The sequence below is a fragment of the Cuculus canorus genome, chromosome 5, assembly GCF_017976375.1.
Source record: "Cuculus canorus isolate bCucCan1 chromosome 5, bCucCan1.pri, whole genome shotgun sequence".
Lineage (NCBI taxonomy): Eukaryota > Metazoa > Chordata > Aves > Cuculiformes > Cuculidae > Cuculus > Cuculus canorus.
The window spans coordinates 30,293,885-30,321,666 of record NC_071405.1 but is presented as its reverse complement, the minus strand read 5'-3'; the positions used below and the strand labels follow the sequence as shown (position 1 = coordinate 30,321,666).

The 27,782-nt window shown below is 45.5% G+C and overlaps 1 protein-coding gene across 2 annotated transcripts; it reads right to left on the bottom strand.

Annotated features, from left to right (window-relative positions):
• Window positions 1-7,666: 7,666 nt before the first annotated feature.
• On the bottom strand, window positions 7,667-27,384 carry TNFAIP2 (TNF alpha induced protein 2). Of its 2 annotated transcripts, none has more exons than XM_054068542.1 (12): window positions 27,244-27,384; window positions 20,051-20,401; window positions 17,457-18,084; window positions 15,722-15,836; window positions 14,358-14,483; window positions 13,421-13,521; window positions 13,234-13,332; window positions 12,966-13,089; window positions 11,893-12,015; window positions 10,883-11,038; window positions 9,645-9,766; window positions 7,667-9,239 (listed from the first exon to the last, which is right to left on the bottom strand). In XM_054068542.1, the coding sequence occupies exons 2-12, from the start codon at window positions 20,388-20,390 to the stop codon at window positions 9,098-9,100; spliced, it is 2,076 nt and encodes a 691-aa protein (XP_053924517.1). In that variant the 5' UTR covers window positions 20,391-20,401; window positions 27,244-27,384; the 3' UTR covers window positions 7,667-9,097. The 2 variants fall into 2 exon arrangements, with proteins under 2 accessions (XP_053924517.1, XP_053924518.1); XM_054068543.1 differs by lacking the exon at window positions 27,244-27,384 and adding an exon at window positions 21,635-21,728.
• Window positions 27,385-27,782: the final 398 nt, after the last annotated feature.

Here is a 27,782-nt window from a genome sequence, read left to right as displayed (position 1 = left end):
AAGCAGCAGCTAAAATTTGGGCTAGGAAAGTGTTTTGGCCAAGCAGCTCAAGAAAGGCCTCTCTTTTCTGAATGCTGTGGCTGAAGGCAGGTTTGAATTTAGGACAAGATGCTGTTGTTTGTGGGACTGATTGCTTACAGACTGGTGAAGGTGTATCTGCAGGGCTGTGGTTCCTGTGGCTGCGGGGCAGCAAAGGACAGAGTAAGGTACTCTGTGCTCCAGGTTCCTCCTGCTGTTTAGCTAAATTTGGGCTCTGCACATACCACTGCCTGCAACTTCGTCTTTGAAAGCAGTTTGGCCTCAGAGTGGCTTCTGTGTGCAACACTGCTGTGGCTGACCACACTGAAGCTTTGCAGATTGACAAAGAAATCTTGGCTAGGAAAGGAAACCTCTGCCTCAGATTGTGGAAACACCACACCAGCTCTTGACATGGTTAGTACTATATAGCAGGAAAGAAACAATACATTCTCTACTTGTTTTTTTCCCAAGAGAAGTGAAACTGCATTAAGAACTGTTGAGCATGCAGAAAGACAGGAGAGTCAGATCATCTGAACCTTGACAACGTATCGTCTGTCACTGGTAGTGCTCATGTTACCTTTGGTGACGGCTGCCCTGCCTACGGATCAATGGGAAATGAGCACTTGCTTCTAGCTAGTTGCATCACCTCCAAATATAGAGCCACACAACATAAGCTGGTCATTATCTGGCCTTGAAGGCTGCGTCTCTCTGGCTTTCAGTCACAGCTGTGACGTCCGTTCTGTGGCTCTGCCCATGTCCAAGCACTTGCCCCTGGCTTGTGCTGCGTACCGGAGAGCCACCAGGTCCCCAGGAGATGCCTTTTCTGCCCTCACATCTCATGCTGTGGCTAGTAGTATTTGAGGGAGCTGGGGCAAGGTGTTATTCTGATCCAGCAACTGATTATGGGTTTGCTATGTTTTTGGAGAATGCGTGCATCGGTCTGTTGGGATAACCCACTGCTACTCAGTCACCTCACACTGCAGTCAGCCAAGCCGGGTTAAAGGAAGAGCACAAGTAGAGCCAGCTGTTCATAATTCGTTCTTTCATGTGAAAACATTGCTGCACATGGTCATGAGAGATGCAAATGAAGATATGAAAGATATGCAAGTGTTGCTGCTTGCACTAATGCTACACCAGCAAGGTGCCCTGCCTCTTCCCACTCCTGCACTCTGGCTCGTGCCCTTTGGGAGCCTCTGATAGAGGCAATATTTAAAAGGCTTTGCTCAGACATCAGCTCTGGGTCCCCCTTCCTGATGCTGGTGTTAGGCCACCCATCCCTCCCACAGCACAGCCATCCCTCTCACATCATCCCAGGACATCCTGTCACCTTTGTCCTGGGAAGTCTTCTTGTTCCTTCTTTATCCAGGGGACAGACAACCACTTGATGACGGCAATGGTCATTTCCCATCCTTACACATGTAGGCAGGGATTTCCCTACTGTAGTGACTGTTTCACAAATGGCTCTTTGCTGCCAGGAGAGGTGACACTGGCCTGGACACTTGGGTGGCTTCTCAGCCTGTCCTAGAGAGGAACATCTCCTCCACTGGACCTCACAGGCTGTCCTGATGACACACAGGGGAAATACTTAAAAGAACAATCACTTAGCTTATCACTGGCTCCTAAGACCAGTCACATCGCCCGCTTGGGTCTGATGCCCACTTTTTGGGCATACCCTGCTTATATTTGTCCCTTTCTGCCAAAAGCTTCAGAATTCAAGGAATTTAGAATATCAGGATTCCCAGCTTGTCAGTCCTGAGTACTGGAAATCGAGTAAGATTGTAAGATCGTAATATGTTTTCTGGTTATTAAATTATTTTGCACATTAGGTGGGAATTGCATGACGAAAATATTAAGGGTCTGGATGGCTCACAAACCTGGAAAAGACAGAGAAACCCCCCGTACATTATTTGTATTTCTTTCAGAATATCTCATAGCTCCTACAACACTGTGAACTTGCACGGCCTGAAGTTTCTGATGTTTTCCTTGAAGAGAAAGGGACCAGAAGGAATAATGACCAAAACCCACACTGAGACTTGTCTAAGCAGACTCTGTGGCAGAGTGTGGGAAGAGGAAAGAGGTTTCACAAATTAGCATGATCAGCTGTCAGATCCCAGACTTGACTGTTTGAGTTTGCCAAACAAAATACTCTGATTTATCCACTTTCTATAGAGAAAAATGTTGAATTTCCATAAAAGAGTGTTCTATGAAGGGCTGAAACTGGGCAAAAGGCCGGAGGCAGAATGTTTGTAAGAAAAATAGATGTTTTGGTAGTAGCATCTGTGCGGAGCCACGGTGTGCATGAGTGATGCAGGAGTGAGACTAATAAATGATCTAAGTATACATTACTACAGCAAGTATCAGCTCACAAAACCCTATAGATTCTATTGCCTCCATTTCTGTCCTGAAAGCAGCCCTGTGACAATTTTTTTCTGTGTATACAGAGAGGTAAACAGACTGCAGAAATCTGCTCTGTGTTGAGTCTCTTCATGATAATTTGCGCATTAGCGTGAAAGCATTACTCATGCACCACTGAAAGAAGAAATTTGTTTTTCAAGTCAAGCTATATTGAAATGTATGAAAATGGACAATTAGTATGATTATGAATAATAAACAGAAGCTTGTGATCTTGAGTAGTTCACATGAGACAGCAGAAACTTACACTGGAAAGAACATCATCATACCTGGCCAGAAATAGTGTTATTTTGTACAGAAACGTTTTTTTTTTTGTACAGAAATTGTATTACATGGAGAGATGGACTTTTGCCACTCACCCACAGGGACATGGATGATGAGGTTTTGAGGTAGGTGGAAGGAAAGTGCAACTTTTTCTTTTCTTAACTGTGGTTTCTACCCAAGAAAAGTTGGCTTAAGAGGTTGTTCTGGACAATGGATGAATCTGGTCTTATGTCAAAAGCTGCTATTGATTTCATGCAGTATGTGCTGATCTGGCAAAATGTTCCCCAAGTAAATGCAATCTGAGCTCCTTGACGGAGACTTTGTAGAGAAATCAAATCAAACAAAAATGGGAGCTTGGGCAGTTCATGCATTCCACAGTAATACTTTAGCCTTTGTGATATTTTAATGGATCAGAAGGCGATGCTGAGCCGGACAGTTGAAGATGAACAAAAGATTTTTGAGCACAGCCAGAGGCATGATAGGTACTCGAAGGCTGCTATCCCACCTTCTCACTCTTTACTTCTGTAGGCTTGTTTCTCTAGGGCACCTCCTGTACTTCTCTGTAATATACAGCAAAGGTTGTCTAGATTACTGCTTGTGCTGTGTTTCGAAAGTGTTACCTGCGAGATCTTTGAAAGCTGCTGAGGTTCCTCCAGGGGCAGGTCTAGCCTGCCTGGCATGTGCCAGAGTCGTTACCCTAATCCAATTTGCCCCTGTTTTCCAGTAACTCTTATGGGTCTCTTTTTCCCTGTGAGATAACAGGACCAGTCTGTGGGTCTTACCTGCTTCTCTCGAGTTATCCCAAGCGATGTGATCCCTCGGAGGTAGAATGGGATGCCCCTTCCTGAGCACCCTGGGGAAGGGACTCAGGGTTGCTCAGAGCTGCTTTCTGCAAACCCAGGCAGGACAGCAACAATGCCTCTGAATGAAGTGCAGCCTCTGCAGATGACATTCCCTTCACATCTGGTTTCTGACCAAGCGCCCTAAAGGCCACCGTGGTCCTGGAGTGTCTGCACAAGCCTGTCACAGGCAGATGGCTGCCAGGACCATGCTGGGTTGAATGTCTCTCTTGGGGCACTGGAAATACCTGTCGCTCCCTACATGTTAAACAGAGGGAGCGAGTAGCTTCAACAAACCTGGTTAGGTCTTTATAGCCCCATGCAGAATGTGAAGGGGTTGTGTCACAACTTGTGAAGTCTGCTGTGCAGGAGCGTGAAGATAACAGTCTCTGCCCCATGTCTCAGATGGCTATTGCTGCTTTTTGTAGCCTTGGTATAGGGCAGAGGGGACTGTAACAAAACCAAAGAGCAGAAAGAACCCTCTGTTAACGAGGACATAACATTGTTAACTTTATCCTGATACTTTATTTAATTTGTACCCTTGGTTTATCTCTCAGGCTGCACTGCTCTTGCCAGTAGGACTTCGGGATTGGCGTCCAGCCTTTGGGACAGGGCTCCAGCCTTTGGGATAGAACTCAAAAGCTCTTCAAGACTCCAGGACCAATATTGTTCTGCCCGAGAGTTTGTTATGATCTCCTCCCTTTCACAGATAATCTCTCCCCATCGCATCTGTTCCAACATTAATGAGTACTTTTGAAAGCTCAGCTTTTCTGCTAAATGATAAGTTTTCCTCTTTTATTAGTCCATTAGGAGAGTTATTATAGCTCAAGTGCTCTATTTGGATAAAAACTACTTAGATAAATAGCAATGAATTCCTTGTCCTCAAATAATGGTCTTTCTTGGTGCTGGTACATGACATACCCTGGTGTGTCCCATCTGCTGAACAAAGGGTGGGACAATTAGGAGAACATGGTCAAGGGCACTACTGGGTAGTGTTGGGAGGGGATCTAGGGCAAACATTTAGGATTTGTAGAGAGGTGAAAGAAGCAACTGAAAACCTCTGAGGGGATGAGGACAAGACCTAGAGAAGAGATGAAAAATGGGTTTGTAGACAAGCTTGCAATACGTTCAGTTCAAGAGGACTTTTTTTAACCTGTGTTCTAGAGGAGAAAGATGTGGGTAGCAAGGAGAAATGGTGTTCAGTAGGTGCAACATTTACTTCTCAGTAGCCTTAAAAAACTTTGTCTTGGTTTAGAAAACAATTAACCTTCCCCTAGTAATGTCCACCCGAACAGCCTGGTGTGTGCATCTGCTCCATCGCATTTTCTCTGGTTCCCTTTTAGGAAGTGAGATTCATCTCCTCCCCAGCAATGTGGAGTTGCACCTTTGCTAAGTGGGAAACCTGTGGTCGCTGCACCGATGAGTAATTCTTGATGTCCCCCAACAGTAGCTGCCATGTCTATTGTTGTGGCTGCAGAAGAGCTATTTTGTATTTCAAGGATATCGGTGTGGGTGGTATGGCCACATCCTCTTTTGAGTCATTCAGGAAGGCAGCAAAACCATGGGTTTTAATCTACAGTGTGGCAAAGCTTTATGCAAGCAGGATCTTGTTAGTGTCACACCCAGGCTTACCAGCCTCCAACCTGCTCCCAAAATATCCTTCCTTCCTGACGTTCAGTGATGCTAACTTCTGTCCATTTGGTCTCTGGCACCAGCTTTTGACCTGAGCTGTGCAAAGTGGAGGCAGGTGATGGGGCGGCACAAGAGCTGTGCTGGAAGATGTGGGACCCCCAGCTGGTGTGCCCTAATTCTCCTGGAGAAGGAGGCTCTGCTGTCTCAGCTCATAGCAGGACTGCCTTTCCTTTGGGATGCTCCACATATTGCCAGGCTTCATGGTGTCTTACTACTAGGCTGGGTTTTCCAGGTTTTCTCCTATGAAAATTCGTACCAGTGAAATTAAATACAAGATTTGCAAATGGACATCAGCAAATTGCTGCCATGCCATTTGTAAATATGTAATTGCATGTATTCCTTGTGCTTTACATTGATTAGCAGGTAAGGAGCTGTGTCACCTGTGTATGTCACTGTGCACGTGAATGAAGCCATGACTGCGCGCTTGGAGATGCGGGCTGAATTTGGAAAGGCACAGTTACCAAAGCACTTTGGTCTAGAGTACCTCTCTTAAAATCAGCACATCAATAATTCCTATGGCCTTTAGTCCAGTGCTGCCATGTCTTAGAGTAACCTCATGAGAACAACCAGCCTCAAAGGGGAGGCATTTCAGGCATTCTAGTTTGTTAACTTTTCATTTCCAGGTCTGGATACCCCAGAGTTCCCTAGCAGGCTCGAGCAGAAGATTTTGGATTTTTTTTTTCACCATGGTCACACCTGGGAGGAGTCCAGGAGCTCTCTGGCTGGTTTTGGCCTCCCCTGCAGCAAAGGCAGAGGTCTTGTGGTGTCGCCAGGGACTTGGCGTGCAGCAGATAGTTCCTGCAGGAGCAGAGGAAGAGCGAAATGCCTCGGTCCACCCTTAGGTATTCTGTGCTTTGTGTCCCTCTGTCTTTTGCACTGCAAATTACCACTCTAATGGCAAATGATGGAAGAGCCTGGTGGGATGGATGGGTAGGGAGCAAGGAGTATGTGTATGTGTACGAGCTCAGCCTGTGTCCAAAGTGATGGCTGATGCAGGCTGGTGTCCTGGTGGCACTGAAGACAACCAGCTTAGTAATCTGGCAACACTCCAGCAACTGTGCCCAGAAACCGGCTTTCTTAACTGTTTTATGAAGCTGATTTGGTTTTTTTTCTCGTCTTGGCCTGCTCTGCCTCCAAGGAGAGGTAGACATCAACATTAGCAGATGTTGCATGATAAAGAAAATCCAGCCACACTGACCTCAGAAAATTTTATTTAGTTCATTTATAGGAGTGCTGTTTATCAGAATTAATCTAACACTGTTATCAGAAGACATTCGGGCAACCTCCTGGAAGTACCTGACCATGTGTAATATGCCATTGTGTATGTTGAGTCATACAGGAAGATAAATAAAGATGTTTCCTGAGCTCATTAGAGCTGAAAGCTGGAGTTTTATAGCAGGATGAAAAGAACTGCACAATGCAGTTCCATATGGCTTATGAAGCGTTTATGAAAACCATTTTCTCCTACCCAACCTAATTATATAAATAAATCCACTATTTTCCTTTGAGCACGGACTTAGTGGGAATCTTTTTTTTTAAAGACCAGTGTAATCACTTGTACGATGCATTTCTGTAAGTCCTCAACAGGTCTCTAAATCAAAATGTAATCATTTATAGCAATAACATGGCCTTTCACTAATTGGGAAAGAATATGTGTCGCAATAGGTGACAGTTGTCATGAATGCTCAGCACTGTCAGAAGTTATATCTGCATTTGCCTTTAAATTGTTGCTGGGGTGAGTGTTTAAATAATGTGTAGTAAAATTACATGTATATATTAAGTTTTGTGAGACCATGAATGTGCTTATGGAAGGAGGTTTCCACTACCCATGGCCAGGCAGCAGACTGAAGCCAAAGCACAGTTTTCCACCCAGTGTACAAAATTTTCACCTAACCTGTTGGCAGAGGAGGACTCCTGCATCTGTCTCATCACAGACAGCAGCAAAGCCACAGGTTTAATAGCAGCTGCTAGGAGGGTAAAAGGGGGCCAGCAGAGCCAGCCGGGGCCAAATTCTGGTGGGCTGCATCTGCTAGAGACTAGTATGAACAGGAGGAGTCAACTAAGATGGTGGAAGGAGGATGCCAAAGCACTAAGGATCAGATGTGTGTCAAATATATATCTTTTTATTATTCAACATTGAGACCGTGGTAGTGCTTAAAGTCCAATGTTTTGGACCTTGTTATGGTATCATAAACACGGTGGACATGACAGTCCTTGCTGTAGGCAGCAAGAAAAGCCATGCTATAGGACAAATATACAACACAAACAGAGGATGCCTCTGCTTTTCCAGCTTGTCTGTTGTCCAGGAAGACCCACTCTACCTGGAACCAATGGGTGACATTTAGCAAAGTAGGCTGGGAGTGCAAGAATTGGCACTTTCCAAAAGGGTACATAGGACTACATGTGACGATGCAGTAAAAAACAGCCAGAGACAGAATAAATGAGTCACTTCTCTAGCATATTTGAATAGTGTTTAAATATAAACATTGCAAATGAATATCTCTAACTGAGAAAAAATAAAATTGGATGCAAAAATACACCAGTGGTATACTGCATATGTATATAAATACATTATATGGTTTGCACAGTCATTATGTGTTTTCCCTCCGTATTGACTTTCCTCAGCCTGATATAGAAGTTGCAACAGAGAAAAACAGAAGGGAAAGGTGTTCAACTAAACCTGTTTTGGCAAGCGATTCGCTTCCCAAAAAAACTAGGCTGTAAAAACAAAACAGTTTCACAACAGACCCATTTGTGTTTTCACATCATATCTATCACAAAGCAAAAGTGGAAAGAGCAAGCAATGAAATGGTGATACGTACAGGATGCTCTATACAGTATAATGTATTGGACACCAGTTCCACCACCCATTCAAAGCTTATGATGTCAGCAGGGTCTGGAAAAGTCGTCTCCATGACAAATAAGGCTTAAGCAATATCCAAAGTGCTTTACTAGATGCTAGGGCTTAGCCCACATCATCCATTGCAATAGGCAGTTTCCTCCTAATCCTCTGTTAGTGGGGTGTCACTCCAGTGCAGATGCCCTGGACAGGGTCACTGTAGGTGGGCTGGTGACTCCTGGCAGCACTGGGTGCTCCTATCTCACCAATGTGAAGGAAGCATACGCTGCCCTGGCTGGACCGCTGCTGTGAGGCCAGCCAAGGCTGTCCAGGGCTGGGTTGGAAACCACAATGACCCTGGACAACACTGCTGCATGGAGCAGAGCATGCAGCCAGAGCTACTCCAAGCCCCGCATGTTGGGATGCTGCAGTGCAGCGGGACTGCAGGAATCCTGGCATGGCTGAGTGGCAGCTCCTGCTGACCTGAAACCTGGTGCCTCTCCCTTCAGCCCAACCTGCCCAGCCACCCCTGCCCAGCTCAGAGGAAAGCAGATGGGGTACAAGCATGCTCACATGGGATTTTTTCCAGCATCTCTAAATTTTGGCTTCATTTTCCCCCTCTGTTTCCTTAGAAAACAAAAAGCTAGACAGGAGGTGTCTGCTCAGTCTGGACTAGCTGGGGAATCGGCAACATGTCCTTCATGGCACCCTGTGAGGTAGATGGAGATCAGAACACCAGGACAGCATCCAGACAGACAATGTGGAGGCACCAAGGAGACCTTGGAGGGCACTGTGGCTGCTGCAGGGAGCAGCCCCAGTCCTTGTAAGGACTGATCCTCCCACTGATGCCCTGTTTTCCTGGCTGTGCATGGAGGACCATGATTCCCATAGAGATACTGAGCACCGTATTAGGACAAGGTACTTTCCGTAGGAAAAGGTGGCAGTGTGCACTGTGCATCGCTCCATGGAACTGTCTCCATCCCTGGCTTAGCCTACAGTCCAGCACAAGGAGGGTGCCCAGGAGTGCCTTGGCCTACGACACGTTTATGTTGGAGAAGAGCGGCACCCCGGGCAGTGTGGATGCTGTGCTGTCTGCCAAGTAGCCCAGGATGCTTTTGAGTTCACCACGTGACAAGTTGGCTTTGATGTACAGGAACGCTTCCAGGTGTCTTTTGCTGTGCGAGAGAAAGAGGCAGGTGTTATCTCCTCCCATAGATCTCTGCGCATTGGCTTCCTTACACCAGGATGCATCCCCCACACTGTAGCAGTGCTCAGGTCCCCAGCAGATGTCATCCGGCAGTCTTACACGGGACCACTGCACTGACCAAGGAGGTCTAGGGCAGAGCAGGGAATCTCCAAGGCAAAGGAGAAAATCAAACCAGAATTTGGAACACATAAATAGGCCCTTTTTATTGGCTTATTTTGTTGTCCAATGGCACTGGGATCGCCCAGCAGGCATCCCCTAACCCATTCCTATAGACTCATGCTATATGAACCTCATCTATGATCCTATTTGACTGTTTCCTCACTCAATTAAAATTCCATATAGGTTTTTGCAAAACAGCTTCAGCATGTCTTACCGGATATCTGGGTATGTTGTGGCGAGTGTTGCAACCTCAATCTTAATAGCACCTAAATCCTGAAGTCGGATTATTTCAGCCAGTTTGGGGAGAGCTGAATTCAGCCACGTGGCTTGAGATCCCTGCTAGAAAAGAAAGTGGTCAGTAGGGTATTGTGGAGGTGGAAACCTCTGCCAGCCCAGGAGCTATGTTTCACCAGGGGTGTAACCAAGCCAGTTCCCGAGGCTGTTTCCTGGTGAAGAGTTGAAGTACATGGCAGCGATTTTAGGTGTCTCATTGTTTTTAGTGATGCTTATATCCCAGACTTTGCCTGAGCCAGTCTTGGAGAAATTGAATTAGTTCTGTGGTTGTTGTAAATCCTTTTACACAAGTGGTATAGGGTTCCCACATCCATCTCAACAGACTCTCTCTGCTCAACAACCTCATCATGTTTTCCATCCCTTGTGTTTCTATGTTGCCTGGCGTGCGTACGAGGTCTGATGGTCCAGCTAATGCACTGCCATGTGCTGCCTTCTCCCAGCTCCGCACATAACCCTGCCTTTAATATCACCAGGCATTGTCAAAATCCACTCTCTGTCCACTGAGGTAAAAGCCCTGACTGGACCTGCTTTGTGACCATTGGATATCCCAAGGCACCAGCTACTTGGTCTCCTGCCCATGCCGAGTGATGCTCAGGCTTGTTCCTTCTGCAGTGAAACGTGCATGGGGCGGCAACAGACAACGTACGGCTTAACTTTTAATTTATTAAAATTTAGAGGCAAGAAAGGTGGGAGGTGATCTCAGAGGACAGAGAGGGGTGTTTCAGCCATGCCTCTCAAGGAGGAAACCGTCCTGTACCAGAGAACTCGCATTGCCCATTCCAGCCTCTGCCTGACCTTAAAGCAGCAGAGTGAGGGAAATCAAAGGTGAGAGGGAAGAATCAAAACTCAGACTCCATGCAAATTGTACTAAAGCTGGAGATGATTAGCTAAATTGTCTGACCCTATTAATATAAACCTTCAAAAGGAAACTCCTGCCTACAGGACAAAGGAGGATGAAATCATTGTTCTGCATTCAGGCTAGGGCAGACTGGTGGCAGGGGAGCCGTCCTGCCCACAAGCACTAGGAAACCTAGTTCTGCCTTTCAGGAAATTAAACTGAGTTGGAAAGGTTAATGAGAGATCTCAGAAAATTTATTTTCCTGTTTTTCTGTGAGCCCATGCCCTGTGCTGTTTCAGATGCAGTGAGCACTCACGTACATTGCTGATGCAGAAGGCTTCCAGGTCAGCAGCGTTTTTGGAGATGTTTTGGGCCAAGTTTTGTTGTTGTGCAGGAGTTTTCAGGCTGACTTTCCTCTTCAGCAGCCTCACAATGTAGTCTTTAACCAAACGGGTGTGGATTTTCTCAATAATAGCCTGTTGGGAAGGAGAGGGAAGATCATCCATCTCTATTTTTGCTTGGGTACAAAACATCTTAGGTGCTGTAAGACATATCCCATCAAATGCCTACTGCTGATTGCATGGGAGGAATGGTGCTGGCTGTCAGCCTCGCCATGACTGGCTATATGACATCCTAGATGCCGAGAATTTCTTTATACTAAAACTAATGAGGTGTGGGAATTTCCAAATGTTGTTTCATTCTGGGAAGAGTTGAAGAAAAGATGTAACATGTTAGAGAAGAAGCAGCAGTACTTCAGAGAAACAGGAATTCATGCTGCCCCTCCTGTTCCTCTCTCTAATACACAAAACACCATATTTTTTCTTTAATCTACTAAAAAGACAAAGGCAGGAAATAAAAGATTTTTTTATATGGTGATGTTTCGTGTATACACCAGCACCACTGAAAATGTGGTTGTGGCTCAGTTATCTGGGACTTGTCCCAGTTGCATCCATTTCCTCCAGTTCTTAGGATAATCAAAGGAGCTAGGAGACAGAACTGTGTGATTGCATCTGTGTTTCAAGGTTGCTAAATCAAATCCATACGCAAATAAAGATCTATTTTGGTGATCCTTAAGGCACTTTCTCTGCAGTAAGGGTGGTTTTCTCTGCAAACACTGCAGCAGAGCTACAGCTTCTCTGAAGAGGAGTAAGATTGATATAGCTAATCTGGGTAAACTGCACACTGATGGAAATACTGCCTGAGAGGGTTCTCTAATGCCAGGTCAGCTCACCAGCTTAACATGGTCAAGACAACTCCAGCTGCAGAGTATCGGAGCTGAAAAAGCAGCCTTAGCATCCCAGAACCCCTCCAACATTTCTCTTTGACTTACATGGTAGAAAGGGTTCTTTAGGGTCTGGAAGTCAGAAATATGTTTGCCGGTTATTTTAATGATCTCATTCATAATTTCATTGCTGGAGTCCCACTTATTTTCTGTAAACTTCTTAAAGATTGGCTGAAAAAAGGAAAATCTGTTTTAATTCCCTCAAAACAAATTCTATGCACATGCATATTTAGCATTTATATATGTGCCGTATCCTACATAGTGACAGCGCAGCATGCAGTCCTGTGCAGAGATGTGTGATGATGACTTACAGGGGAGGGGAAGAGGGGGCTATATTGGGTTTGTAACCTCTTCTTGGTTCCTCGTGATGAAGAAAACTGAGGACTTGAAAGGCTCATATCGGAGATGCTTTTTTAATTTCCACATTTTTAATGCTTTGTCCACACCACCTTGTCCAGGATTATGGAACCATCAGGGAAGAAAAAGAATCACTATAAGATGTTTTCAATCACAATTTTTCTTGTCCACAGTAAATAAACATGAAAATGAAGAAAAGCACCCCTGCACTGTCAGAGGCCTTCCAAAAGGCCCTGCAGAGAAAGCAGGAGAGACTGGCTGAACATTCCTGAATCTTACATCTTCCCCTCCACCACACTTTTTAAGTTACTCCTGTGTAACTTAAAAAGCTTGCATTATATATAAAAAAAGGGAGGAAAAAAACAAAGAATCCAAAAGTGCCTTCCAGGTCACCTTTAAGAAGCCAAAAGCTGTGTAATTGCAGTTCACGTAATTTGTGATTGCTTCCTACAGTTTGGAGTGTAAACTCTCGCAGGCTGAGACTCCTGCAGCAGTTATCTGAGATATGATCAGCACATTTCATGTCCATTTGCACAGGCATGCCTATGTAGCTGTGCCAATTTTCCCTGCAGGCTTGAGGACAAGTTCAAGGAGAGGCAATCAGGAGTTTTCTGACTGATGCCAAGAGGTGACCTGCTCCACAGCCCTTCTGAACTTTGCTGCATTTAAGGCAGAGATTTGAGCAAGCGATAGCACAGTGGGAGAACATGCCAGGCACTGGCACAGGCTGAGTCATAGGGCTGGAGGGTATGGGGTGTGGATACCTTCAGCTGTGCAAACAGCGGTTGAAGCAGCACGTCAAAACCACTGTTTTCAACATCACTAAGAGTGCTGAGGATACTGGCTTTATTCTCATCCTTCTCTGCCATGTTCTTCTCTGTGTAGTCTCTGCAAGGAAATATCAGCAGGGTGAGAATAATCTGTTCTCAAAAGAGATATACAGAAATTCAGAGGTGTCCAAACCTTCCTCTGCAGGGAGATGGGCCTTCATCTGTAGAGGAAAGAGCAAAGCCTTTTCTTTTGGACTCCTACCTAAAATTCCAGCAGTTGTTAATATTTGCGATAAGTATGGGCTTGTAGTATCTGTGCTTCTTGCCCTTCTCCTTAAAGTCTTCAAAAGCATCCTTGTAGCTGGAGGGGAGATAAAAGAAGAGAGGTAGATGAGTGCACGGCCCGGGCAGTTCTGCCAGCCCTGCTGCCCAATGCTGCCATACCGCACCTTTTCAGGAAGGCATGCAGCTCCTTCGACAGGCGATGCGACAGCTCCTCGCCCACTGCCGCACTGATGTCCTTGGCTCGCTTCTGCCCACTGTAGATACTCTAACAAATGAAAAAAACAAGATCAATTTAAAATACTATCTGCTCCAACAAGGCCAGGTTTGCTGGTTAAAAATGCTACAGATCCTTCACTGCAGTAACTGTGCCCAGGTCTCCTGCACCCTTCCCTGGGACTGAGGCAGGGACCATGCAGAGCAGCAACACTTATTTGGTGGGTTCAAGCCAACTTTGAACTCCATTTTCAAATAGGGAGAGAAGTGAAAAAGAATGAAGCATTAAAGAAAATCTACAAAACAGCTGAGAAATTGCAGAAAGTGATATGGGTTTTTGCTTTTTTTCACCAAATGTCATATGATTGCATTAAAAAAAAAATTAAGCACAACAACCTCAACATGTGAAAGGTTTGTTTTTTTAAAAAATAAACTGCTAATCATCTGCAGCCAGAAGAGGGAGAACATTGAGCTTGGGGAAAGGGCATGAGCACTCGGAGCAGCTCTGCCCATGACAGCCTCCCTGGGAGCCGGCAGGGCCACAGCACAGCGCTGCTTCCTCGCCCAGCTAAACCTGTTTCTTGTCTCTCCACCGTTAGGTTATCAAACGTTTAATGGCTTAACTTTGGCCGGGGGTGCAGAAGAGACTGAACAGGGAGAAACAAAGGCAGCTTTCCTGCTAATTTTGTCTATAGAAGTTTGTGTCCAGTAAATGCCAGATCAGGACCATGGCAGATCAAGTGCTTGGCGTCCCTCATGCCGTCCACCTCTGCTACAACCCTAGACAAGCAACTTGGCATTTTGCTCTCCTGCATTGACTATTGTTAGTTTCAAATCCTAAACATGTGCAGGGTGAAATTGTTTATTTTTCATATATATCTGTATTACCTGAATAACAAATATTCCTAGTAGTTCACTCTCAAAATGTCCATTTAGTTTCTCTGGTTCTTTGTCTTCTTTCCATCTTTGTATTTCTTTATCTAAACATTTGCTCAGCGAATTTTTGATAGTAGCCTTTAGGGAAGGAAGAACAACAGCATTTACCACAAAATAGATGTAGCAGCTCCTCCCTTATCCAAGTTTTACCTGCCCACCCACTATTTGTATGACTGAGCAAACTTTCCCCTCAGCACTGGCTGAGAAATAAAGGCTTTTTGTTATCAGATGCCTTATCCACAGCTTCACAGCCACAAGGATAATCCCCTCACAATATCCAATGCAACAGTGCGTTGAATATTTTGGGGTAGGAATCAAGATCAAGATCTACGTCCCTTCCCACAACGTCACTGGCAATCTTGAAGGCAGGAGAGGGGAGTGGTGGGTAGGAAGGTCGCAGGCAGCTATGTGTGCCAGAGCCCAAATTCCCCCAGCCACGCATCGCCTCTGTGTCACGGTCAGTGCTACCCTCTGGGCCTCGTTTTGCAATCCTTTTCATGACCACTTCTGACGTCTTAGAAGCACTAGAGAGTGAAACAAGATGTTCTCCGTTTTTCTCTGCTCTGACCCCTCTGGCAAGCACACTGTGCAGCAGGGCTTTGGAAATGGTCTGTACAGTGGCTGGCAACTATCTTTGATGACCAAGTGAATCATTCATGTGCTTTGCAGCCCTCACACCCACCTCTCCCATCTGCAAACCATCACAGGTTACAGCTATATCTGGAATTTGTCTTCCCATTTTCCCAGAATTCCAGGCCAAACTGCCAAAAGCACTAAGCTATGGGAGTAGCGTAAAGGTTGCTTCTTGTTTCTATTAAGGAAAGAGTGATCCAAAAACCAGACCAACTGTTATTTTCTGTGGAGCAGGTGACTGTCCATCAAAGACCAGAGTTTTGAAGACCAGACCTTCATGCTTTGCACTCATAGAAGGTTTGGTATTGCTTCAGAAGTAATTCTGAATCCAACATCTGACAGAGGGAGCCTAAGTCCCTCTGGGAATTTAACAGACAACTGGAAAGTTACTCATAAAGAATTTTCGTTGGATTTTTTCCCGCCTTCCTACCGTGAGGTTTGCAACAACAAAGCAACTCTCTTCTGATGGCTCCTAGGGCTAACCAGAAGTTTGCTCTGAAAGTCTCATCTAGCAGAAAGCCGACTTGTGTCCAGAAACAAACAAAAGCGTTCTTGTTTTTGCTTCTCTCTAGAAGTGTATGTGACTCATAGTTGACAAGTGTGCATGCAGAACAAGTCAGAGCTCCTCCAAGAAGTCATAGAGAAGCAGTAATGGGAAGAGGAGGGTCTGAACAGATTCTCACCTCTTCATTGTCAAGGTATTTATTTTCAAGCTTTTTGATCAGATCTGATGGCAAAAGGCTTCCAAGTTTAACTTTTTCCAACTCCTCTGCTAAAGCATGATCTTTCCTCATATCTCTGGAATGAAAAAGCCAAACAATCACATTCTCCAAGGGCAGTGTAATTCATGACAGCTGTTGATGCAAATTACTAAAACTCTTTTGAGGATATCAGTGAAAAAAACAGATTGGAATATGCATTGTCCTTAGTCCAGTCAGGACTTTGAGGAGCTGAATATGTTGAGACCAGTGAGTGTGGGATCCTGAGCAACCCCAGAGAATCGAGTCATTTTCTGCCAACCTTCTGAGCACCAGCTACTGTTCTGGGTATGGAGGACCCAGAGCAACAGGAGGGGCTAGTCCCAGGACACAGCCTCTCTCCCTCAGTATAGAGAGAAGATCAGATGAGAAGCTGGCATTTTTGTGGCTAGCTATGAATGGAGCAGGCAGTTTCATTCCTTGTTGTCACATCCCCACCGCATGCTGGCAAAGCCTGGAGCTCCTGATCAGCTTCGAGGGAAAGGACCTGGCCAGCTGTGGGGGCTTAGGCCAGAACTTGGGTGGGGGTGGGACTGATTTGGAAGCAGCCTCTCCCTCTGGGCTGCAGAGAATAATGCTGAACATCATCCAAGTCCTGTGTTTGCACATCACCCAGCACCATGGGGGTACACCGCTGTGCTTCCCACACATGGGCTGTTTCTGATATGATGCTGGAAGCTAGGGCCAAGCTTTTGTGCAAACCTCCTGCTCCTCCTCACTGCTCCTGTCACTGCCATCCATGAAGAGAGGTGCTCCCTCAGCAGACCCCTAGATGTGGCTCCTGGGAACACCCTGCAAAGCAGCTGCTGCCCTAGCCAATGCGGTCCCCAGCTCTGGCTGAGCCCTGCTCCTTGCAGCTACTGATTTCCAAACACATGCTGGTTCAGGCCTGAATATCCTGATTGAGAGCACAGCACTGACCCTGGAAAGCTTCCAGGACCAACACTGACTCATTATACTCTGTCAGTGAAACAACAGAAAGAAAAAGCGGAGGTGAAGGTTGGATGGCTTTACAGCAGTGGAAGAAACACTGCTGGTGTATTTACTGGTTTTCACCTAAGAATTGAGAACCCTCAATTATCCATCAGTACTGTAAGCCACAACAACGAATATTTTGGGTTCTATAACATACAGGGCTTGTGATAATGAAGGTCAACCTTTGGCTGATAATGTCCTCTCACAGGAATCCATTCTTTGGTCTCCTAACACTGAGGAGAGCACAGTCTGTGGGCAATGCCTCAGCAATATCCTCCATGCTCAGGATAAAAGCACCACAGTTTTTTTTCTATTTATTGGCTGCCCTCTGGTCCAGAGGGCTGAAATTTCCAAATTTTCCAAGAATGAGTTCAGGTCTGCAACTGGAATAGAGATCGGGGCAACAAACCTGCCCAATTTACTCCGTAAGTGAAGCCATAAACACCTGTGTGTCTGTGGGTGGGGTCAACCCTTGTCTTACAGACTAGCAGCCTTGAGTGCGTCCCTTTCCAACTCTCCTGGCCAGCTGCTGTACATCTGCACAACACCAGTGACACCAAAACCTAGCCACAGACTAGACTCCATTGCAGTGATATTGATTCATACACCGAGCAAATGTCTGGTTTTGCAGACAGTGAACCTATGCTGATCACCAGCAATAAAGATGTGTAAAAGCTTCACTTACTTTGGATAAATGTTGTGTACCCAGGAGAGGAGAAGGTAAATATCCTTGTCTTCTAGTTGAGACTCAGCATTTTTCTTTGCTTGGGCAGCAAAATAATTGTGATAGAGTACTGCATATGTGCTGAAAACGCTAAACTCAGGAGGATATAGCTGTTTAATGTACTTTACAACTATTGTCAAGTCCTCTTTCATTGTTTTCCCCATGTGCAGGAGGTTCTGGCCAACTGTAGAGAGGTTCTCAGTTTTAGGAGTACGACTTGTGTCTTTCATTTGAGTCTCCACTGACTCCTTTACTGTAGCCATCCAAAGCTCCTTCCATTTTCTAGGTCTAAATGGCTTGTTTTGGTCAGGTGGATTCTCTAATGCATAGTTCTGATCTTCTTTCTCCTGCTCTTTCAGTGCCTCTACTGCCTGCTGCAGCAGTTCTAGGTTTGTTCTTGCGAGAAGGATTGAGTCTTTCAAGATGCTGAAGACTTTGTGCTTCAGAACTTCATAGACGCACTCAATGTCTTGCTGACTGGCATTCAGTCCCTCCTCACTTTTGCTAGACAGGCTCTTCTCCAGGACAATAAGATGCTGAGCAGCATCGCAAAGCTTTTGTTCTTCAAGGAGATCCATGATTTGTTTGACTGGAGAAAAAAGAAAAAGCCTTTCTTTACCCGATGATAGTGAATTTTTAAAATTCTATTATATAAAAAATAATGGCTCTGGAATACTTTTTAAAAAATGTTTGTCTTTCTATAATGCTTGATTTTAGTCTCCTTCACCATACCGAAAATCTTTCATTTTATTTAAAGATCAGATTATTTCTAGCCTGCATCTAACTGGGACAATGGAAATTTAGATACCCAGTACCAGTGTGTTTCATATGGACTCATAATTTAAAAAATTTAGATTTGGGGGGTTTATTTATTATTTATTATTTATTCATTATTTATTTATTTATTTATTTATTTATTTATTATTCCCCTTCCCATTAATATGGCCTCAAGTAAGAAGTATGGCTTTAGAAGAAAATGTAGACAGAAATATGCAGCTAAATACAATGTGCTAGACGAAACACCACATGGATTTTCTAGAACCAGGTTAGCAAAATCTGACGTGTTTTTGGAGGATACATTTAGCGGTCAAGATAAATACAACTGAATTATCCTATCTGAACTATAGCCAGTTACCCGATACTGTGCAATCTAGAAAATTATTAGTTAAACCGGTGAAGTAATACTCACAAATTAGGGGTTTTTAGGTGTGTACGGTCTGTATGGAAAACCTTGGGTGGAGAAAGTTACATTATTCATGAAACTCATCTTACTTCATATTCTTCTTTGAGATTGTGGCACAAACGATGGGAGTGCCCTACCAGTGTCTGCTGATTACACAAAGTTCAGAGACATTACCGAAACTGAGGGCTTGGTCTATTATACAGGGACAATGGGATAACTTGAATGGTAGATGGGTTGAAATTTAATAGCACAAATATAAGATACCGATTCAATAGAACAAAAGTTACTTAGCAACAAATAGAATTTTCTGCTGCAAGCGGGATGTGAATCAGCTTGAGATGGAGGAGAAAGACAGATGCCTGGAGAATTAGTAAATCATTACTGTGAGATGATGGCAAAAAAGTCAGATATGACCCCAGGATGTACCCAGTGAGGAATGTTCAACTGAGATAGGAAAATGGCAGCATATTGTACCAGGCATTGGTGGTGTCTCATTTCTGCAATCATGATTGCTTTATTTCAAAAAAAGACATTGGGAATGGGGCAATGCAGCAGTAAGAACAAAGGCATGAATGGTCTGCTTTCAGTAGACTCAGCTCATTTAGCTGAGCAAATTCAAGGACAAGAAGGAAAACCATCACTTAGGGAAAATATTTGACACACGGAGAAAGAGAAGGCAATTAGACAGGTAAAGGATTGCCTGGAAATGAGATCATTTGTACTGAAACCAGTAAGACTAAGGAAGAGCCCCCCAGTAAATGAGGTAAGACTGAAAAATGAGCTTATTTTAAAGCAGAGCTTGCTAAGTTTATGAACCAGGTAATGAGATACATCATCTGAGGTGGCAGGTGAGCCTTGGGAGTGCCAAGGGGCACTTTTCTTTTCAGTTCTGGGTTTCTCTGAGCGGGTATTTTTCTGCTTCTCTCAGCACTCTGCAGGGATGGTACCTGCAACTGGAGGATCTATTTGTTCAGATATCAGCCCCTGGGAAAGGCCTACGCATGGTGCTCACTGCAGTCTCTGGTGGAAGAGATGATTTCATAGGGTAGTGGTTTCATGGAGGAACAGAGCAGAGAGGTATGCCTTGGTTTCTTGCGCACCCATAGATCTCTGTGCCACCATGAGAGGCAGAAATAAATTTTGTTTTGGTTAGAAAGCCTGCAAACAGGTGGTTCCTCAAGGAGTGTGATGTTGGTAACAAAGGAGTAAGACTTGAGGTCATGTCCCCCTCAGCCCATGTTTCCCCAGACTCCTTGGGTAAGTCCCTTGAATCTGTCAATGCCCTTGTTTCTCAAGAGGACAATTCTCCACCTTGTGCTACCCTTCTAGAGATAACTGTGTCCTATGAGGTGGGGCAAGGAGGAGCACTTACCACTGGGTGGCTTGTTTTTTTTAATCTTCTTAAATGCACCTGTAAGGATTTCTTTTATTCCTTTCTTCGCCTTTTCAGGGCTGTCCCCAGCAGAGGTGTAGCTCTCATTGCTTGTGATGGAAGATGCACGTGAGGCTCTGCAGGCTGTCTCTGGCCTTTTACTCATCTTCTCCTGGTCTCTGGACCAGAACTTGTCCCCAGAAGGTTCAGAACAGGCCGGGACTTGCTCAGCTACTGATGTCAAAGGGTTTGCAAGCTGCCTGTTTACACCAATGCAACCCTCTGATCCATTGCGTATTCCAGTAGGACCACTTTGGAAAAAAGGTAACATTTTCATCATTTCCTTCTAGCCTGTAAATTTCAGAAAGAATTGGTCAGATTACAACAGTTTGCATAAAAACTACCATGGCACAATGTGGCAAGGTGTATTCCCATTAAAAAGAAAATATCTCTGATGACTCATCCCTGCGTGGGTAGTGTGGGGCGCGCTACACGTGTCTAGTATGAGCACAGCTCTGCAGGAGAGCTCCTGAGCAACGTCACCTCAGGTGACTGAGAGATAGAAGCCGCTCTCTGGTCTAAAAAATAACTTCTTGAAAATCAATGAGTGATTCTAAGAGTCATTCAGACAGCCTGGTTTGAGACCTTGATCCTGCCTAGATAGAGGAGAGCAGGGCTCCCCCATGGGATGCTGCACACAAAAACTGTGCGTAGGTGGGAGAAGTGTCCTGTGCCTATTGAAAGCAACCACAAAACTCCTGTACTGGCACTGGGATCAATTATACCCTTCCTCAGAATCTGTTTTTGCTGATGTCTGCTCATCTGGCTGCAGATCTGGTTGTGGAAGTACCCACGTAGCTTCTTGCATGCTGAGTTTGCAAGCACAGCATGAAAATGAGATGAGCCTACCAAGCCAGGTATGTGGCAACCTTTGCTGAGGAATCAGTCCAACTGAGCAAAAGTTCTGCTTGTTTAACTGTGTCCTCATTGAACTTAGTAATAAAATTCTTAGCTTTACTATGAAGAGGTCCCTGACAAGGTGGATGAGAGTTCAGAAACATCAGAAATGGGAAAAATATGGTTGAAAGGATGGGAATGCGGGAAGCACAGCAGTATCTCCTGATAGGAGCATTACTAGAGTTATCACTTGAAGCCCAAAAATCCCATTCAAAAACACAACTTCAACACTCTACATGCTGCCTGCCTCCTTACAGCGACAGACACAAGCTCAGGGATGCGTTCAGACCCTTCAAACCCACTCACAGTCTACGTAACCTCACTTCCGAAACAGTCCCGGGGTGACTACAGCATCCCTGCACAAGGTACTTTCAGCACAGTTTGTTGCAACTTCACTGTACCTTGTAGGGTGTTTTCAAACGCCTGGGAGCAATTATTGTCCCATGTGTTTATGTTGAAATCTGGGACTGTAGCGCATGACGTGGCTTATGCAGAACGAAATGCTAGTCAAATGGGGTGGTGGGAGGAGGGAAGGTTCTGACAGCAGGGATTAAGCAGACGGAACTTATCCCAAAGGTGCTAAATGAAATCAGTGACCAGGGCTGCTGCCATAAGAACAGTTCTCACCTGGCTGAAATAAGAACAAGCCAAGAGCATAAGGGTGGTTTAGCCTTGTTTAAACAGACGTTATCCTGCCACAGTCCTGCTCCACCACTGAGACTCCTGCTTGCTCCTGTGATAGAAAGTTTTTTAACTAACGATACAAATTTGTTATTGTAACACCATAATTTTAGAATTTGCATTCAGATTTTTTTACAGGTATCATTTAATATATTGCTATAGATTTATTTGCATAATTATATTTTTATAATGATGGCAATTACATAATTATTATAAATAAATAAAGTGATTCATAGTTTCCAGTCCTTGTTCTAATAATGTACTTTTAAAATGACTTTCTGGGAGACCAGTATACTTCTTTATGAACACCTGTGAGATAAGTTCTGGCTTATTTGTACTGCATAGGGGAGAGGAATTAGACTGTTAAATAAAGGAGGAATTTGGGCTTCAGCCATAAGGCCACAATGTGGTGATCTTCAAATACCCTTGTTAAGTTTACGCTGTTGACATGTATCATGCTGATACAAACCATGATACTCATTTCTGGACAAACTGGTTGGGATACTGTGGCTTTTCATTTTAATTGTGATTCCTCCTGCTGTCTCCTGGCACCTTGGCAAGCTTCAGAAAATCAAGTTAATGTGCTTAGAGTCTGGTGTCGCTGAAAAGCTTTCCTCCTCTGTGCTGTGATTTCCAGGTCACGTTCAGAATTCGTAATGCTATTGCTTTTAAGACACAGTGAAGATGAAAACTCCTTTAGGAAGGAGAGAAAAAGGTGTGAGCGTGCAAGATCTGGCTGGCTTTCAGCTAAACCAGTGCTTTGTGACCCAGGACAAAGTGCGAATCTAAACTTAAGGTGCTGCTACTGCTGAGTGGGACTGTGGTGGCTGCCAAGAGGCATCAGGTCGCTGCACAGCAATGCCCTCATTCCCCAGGGCTGCGGGGCCATTTGTGTGGGCAAGCAAAGGGGGCCCCACCAGCAGAGCTGCCCAGCACCAGTGAGCCAAGGATGAAGCTATGCACCTACTTCTTCCCCTAGCAAACCGACTGGGGAGGGAGGAAAACCCCGTGCAGTTCACTCTGGCTACTCTAGTCAGGATGCCCCACTAGAATCCTAAAAACAGTGGAAAAGAGCTATACATTTTCATTTCCAAAAAATATCATCATAACAGGGGTTCTCTGTAAGTGCTTGGGACTTTCCCACTTTTTGTAGGGCTGTTTTCCTAGCCTGCATTTCCCAGTATGATGATGCTATGTTTGGATTAATTCTGCCAAATCTCTTCATTCCTGTTTGTTCAAGCACAGACCCAGCTGATTCCTTTCTCCCTCTCCTATTATTCCAAACAGAGCATTTATTGTTTTTTTTTTTTCTTGTTTCTAAACAGAGAAAGTACCTCTCCCTTTCCTATAGCCAAAGATGACTGTCAGAGTCTTTTATTTTTATGAATGACTATCAGAAAAGTGGATTTCAAAATGGTTTTGCTGCTTCTTCAACACTAAGATAAATGTCATGTATCTTTGAAAACCATTGGAACAACACTACACGTAAAGGAATCCATAAAGGAACAACTGAGCTGGTTAAAAGCTTAGTTTTTAAAGGCTGGTAGAACTTTGCCCTGGTAATGCTCTGAAAGAGTTGCAGGGTTGCGTGCAGGATCTGGTGATGCCTGGGAGGCTGAGTGCATGCTGCTGGGGGCTGCACCCTGCGTGAGACTTTGTGGTCCCTCTGTGGAGCACACAGAGCCACTAACAGCAGCCCACCCCTATGCCCTGATGGGCCTAAGGAGTGTCCTACAGCCAAATTAGAAGAAAAAATCAACTCCAGTGTTTCTGCTCAGGGCTGCCCATTAGAGAACCGCATGAGAACTGCTGATGATATTGGCATGTCAGGGTGTGCTTTTCATCTTGAACTAATAAACACCCAAGGAGTTAAGCATCTGAGTGAGGCTGTTAATGCAATAGCTGCCAAGCTCACTCACATTCGGCCAACTTGAATGCTCACCTAGCATTTATCAGTTTGCCACTGTGGCATATGACTGTACCTCCAGCAGAGAACGCTAGTAAATCCCAGCTCTCAGTTCTGCCTTGAAATGCAGCCTAGGTTGCTTATGACAAGTGGTACCAAAAACTCCCTCTCCATCTCTCCTTTTTATCACTAAATGGCCAAGTACTTCCTGTAAGAAATGCTTATAAGAAATTTAGAAACACCCCCCAATTTATATAAAAAACACTGAGCTAAAAGGAGGTAGTACCGGCTACAGCTGGAGGCCACAGGCAGGAGATGCCCATGCAGGCGCTGCTCCTTTCCCCCTGCCCCAGCACCTGCTCCTGCCCACTACAGCAGACAGGACACGCCAGGAGCTCCCAAATCAAAATGTATAGAAACTGCAGCAGGCTCCTAATTATTTTAGCAGTTAACGATTTGGGAAACACTGAATCAATTCCCAGGCATAGAGCTTGAATTCAAATCTCAGCAAATTTTACAATTTAATGTCAAGACTTGACATAGATCCCAACTCATTATTATTACTAATTTACTGTTACATCATCATGATCGTCATTCTTATTAAGTAGAACTATAGTTTGTGGTGGTGGATTCTTTAGCTCCAATTATTTCTGACATAGTATATCCAGTTCTGGTTTCCTCTGCTGCCCTGTACAGAGGCCCGGTACCATGAGGACTGCAGTGCTGTTGACTGTTGGCACAGCTGGAGAGGGACGCAGCGAGCTCTCCACATGGTGCTGATCACACTGCACACCCATGAGCTGGAGGCTTTCTGGTATGGGCAGTAAGGGCAAGGGAGACAGCTGGAGTGCAGCCATGACACAGAAGGACGCAATACAGACTCTGGGCATGGTGGCTTCCCATTTTCTCAGTTTTCTCCCTGAAGGAAACAACTCTCATGCCGCATTCTTAGGAATGACCTTATTCATGAGAGGTGACTCGTGCTGTGTCAGAGAGCTCCCGGGGGGAAGAGATCTCCTAATTTCCCCTATTCTCAAACTTTTGCTGATCTTTTTCTTGATCACTTTTTCCTGAGCTGTTGCCAGTATGAGCAAGCATTTGTTTGGATTTTTAGTCCTCTCCAACCTGCTGATATCCTAGGCCACAAGGATTTATGTCTCGTATTAGTGGAAATACCCCACTCTCCCACAGCCTCTCAGAAATCCAGTTATTTTCTGAAGTTTGTTCTCTGAATTTGCATCAGCTTTTTCTTTCCCCTCCTCGTTCCCCATGGCAGCGGGGTCACTCCTGCCCACATGAGAAAAACCACACTGGATCAAACCATCTTTTGAAGCAGTACAGCAGCACGGCCAGTATGAGTTTAGTGTACCTAAGGATATGCAATGACACCTAAATAACCTACGAATAAACTAAAGCAAAGGGTCTACAGAGATGCAGCTCCAATATTTGCAAGTTGGGAAGCCCTCCTAGGGGGTGGGTTTTTCCTACCAATTTTTGTTAGCTGGATTGGATACTCATTGGAGACACAATGAAGCTGGGGGAACCCACTTGGTTCTGCCTGGGAAATCACAGTTCATAGATGAACTTGGCCACCAACGCTCCCACCTTCAAATCTGACTGTGCTGCTCAAATCCATGCTCCTTCCTGTGGACTCCTATGGGACACCAACCATCCCATGAACTCCAGCACCATCCTGCTAGTGGCCAGCCTCTGGTCCTAATGGGGTCAAAACTGAGGGGGAAACAAAACCTATGTCTCTGGTAAAGAAGTCAAGCAGGAGCAGAGCATCCCCAGTGGACCCAAATTCATGTACCTCAGCAGTGCTGGGCATCTCCATAGGGCTGGGGATGATGGGGGATTCAACGGACCCAGGAGAATGGCAGTGGCAAACCAGGCAGAAGATTCCAAGGCACCTCACCTAGCATGGGGTACTTTAAACCATGTTGTCACTGGACTTGAGAACAGCATAGATATTGCTACACAGTGCCTTCGTCATTTTCAAATGAGAATTTGTTTCCCTAAATTACTGAGGCATTTCAAATGAGAATTTGTTTCCCTAAATTACTGAGGCACAACTGAAAATGGTTCTGTAAACCAGTGTCTCCTGTTGCTAGTGAGAATTTTTCAAAGAGCAAAATAGAAGAGAAAATTACACATAAATATTGTTATTGGGAAAAAGTAGAGAAAATGCAGCATAATATGCTTCTTTTTCTTCTCAATTCAAATCTAGGTAGTATAATTTTAAACTGCTGCTGCTGAAAGAGAAAACAGATGCTGCTGTCTACGGTTTTGTTTTCCTATTACTATTCCTAAAGGAACATTCTGCATTCATGCCTGGGGTTTCCAAAATTCATTGCTAGAGCTAACAGTGACCAAGAAGACACACAAATTCCCTGGGAGCTAGACCTAGAGCTCCTGGAGCACTCATGTCTGCTGGCACGTTCAGATTCTTTGGCTTCCCAGGCCTCTTTTTACAGAGCGGGTGACAAAAGCAAATCCAAACTTCAGTTTTTCAAAGCTCTCTGCTTCTATTTGATCGGCTCTAATTGGAACTGGGAAGGCTCAAAGTCCCTTGGTGGGGCAGGTAGTTAAAGGCTTTGGAGAATGACGCTGTCTTCAGGTTTTCTGCTCCGAACTTGGGTATGATGACAAGGGACCGTGGCTTCTAGATAAGCCATATGCTCCACTCAAAAATCTCCCTACTTTGCAGCAGCCTCAAGAAGTAGTCCTACATTAAACACAGCGAGGATCTTAATTGAAAATTTGTACCAGAGGAATCGAAACAGTGGATGTGGGGAAGCTGCCCAAGGATAAGGGAAAATTTCAACAGGCTCTTCTGTACTCTAGGAAAAGGCATGTCCTAGTGGCAGTGGCACTTCCATGACTGGGGGAAAAATAGTCACAAAATGGGGAAAACAGCAATGCAGAAGTGCACCAGGTTGGCACAGTGACCCTGGCAGCGTGCAGGATACGGAGGCTGCCTGTGACCATCCAGGATCAAGGCACTGAAATTACATTTTTCCAGAGCAGTAGAGCTGAATGAGTCATAATCCAATTATTTCCCTGTGATCTGAGGGAAAACCATTTCATTCTGAACAAAGAGGAGCGTGTGGAAAGCATCATGCTGAATCTGGATCCTGGTGCCTGATCTGGGTTTAGGATGCTTTGGTGCCCAAGACCTATGAACAGGCTTTGGAGAAGGGCTTGGGGAGTCCGGCGTAACAGGAATCACCGCTCACAGCCTACATTCATGCCCTGACATTTGAGGGATGAGCAGCAGAAATCGGATCCAGCTGCCAAAATGCAATTGCCAGACACATATTCTTGTGGTCCCCAGCCCTGCGACGTGTCTGGAACCGCTGCACTTCTCGCAGCTGCTGGAACAGCAGTTCGAGTTATTCTCTATTCTGCTAATTACAAGGTGGGGCTGAAATCAGTTGCTTCGTCCAGGAATCCATCCTTTCACACCTTCCACTTATTTCCAACCCCCCTCTCTCAGACACAACAGAGAGGCTTGGCGTTCGCTTGCCTTGCAACAAAGTGAGCCCGCGGGGAGGCAGAGGCTCGGGAAAAGCGAGAGACACCAGCCCCACGGGGAAGGGGAAAGCGCCGCGCTGGGCAGGACGGAGGGGAGGCTCGAAGGACTTACTGCGCGGCGGGTCCCGTCGGCGCTGGCTGCGGGCGGCGCTGGCTGCGGAGCCCCGGGGCAGCCGCGCTATAAGGGGAGGGAGCAGAAGGCGGAGACCCGCGGGGAGCCCCGTGGCTGGGAAAATCCCTCCTCCCGCTCTGGAAAATGGGCACGAGGCAACGGGAAGCTAGAAATCCCCTCCGCTGGGGAAGAAGTCCCCGCGCAGGGGGGTTAGGGCTGGCGCGGCTGACCCAGTTCGGTCCCTGCAGAGGGGCTGAGTCCCAGGGTCCCGTCCCAGTGGGTCAGTGGATGGAGCACCCTGTCCTCGCTGCCCCAGCGTTTTGTGAAACGTATATGATGTGTCTGTCCTCCACTGCAGCCTTGGAAACCTGGCGTTAGGGATGGAGAGGGTACCTCCCAAAAGCTGTGCCCCGTGCGCAGGGCATTGCCAAGGGCAGGCTGTCAGGGGTGGTCTGTGTGCCTGAAAGCACAGCCTGCCGCATCAGCCCAGGCGGCCAACCGTGTCCCCGGCTGCACCCAAAGAAGAGTGGCCAGCAGGT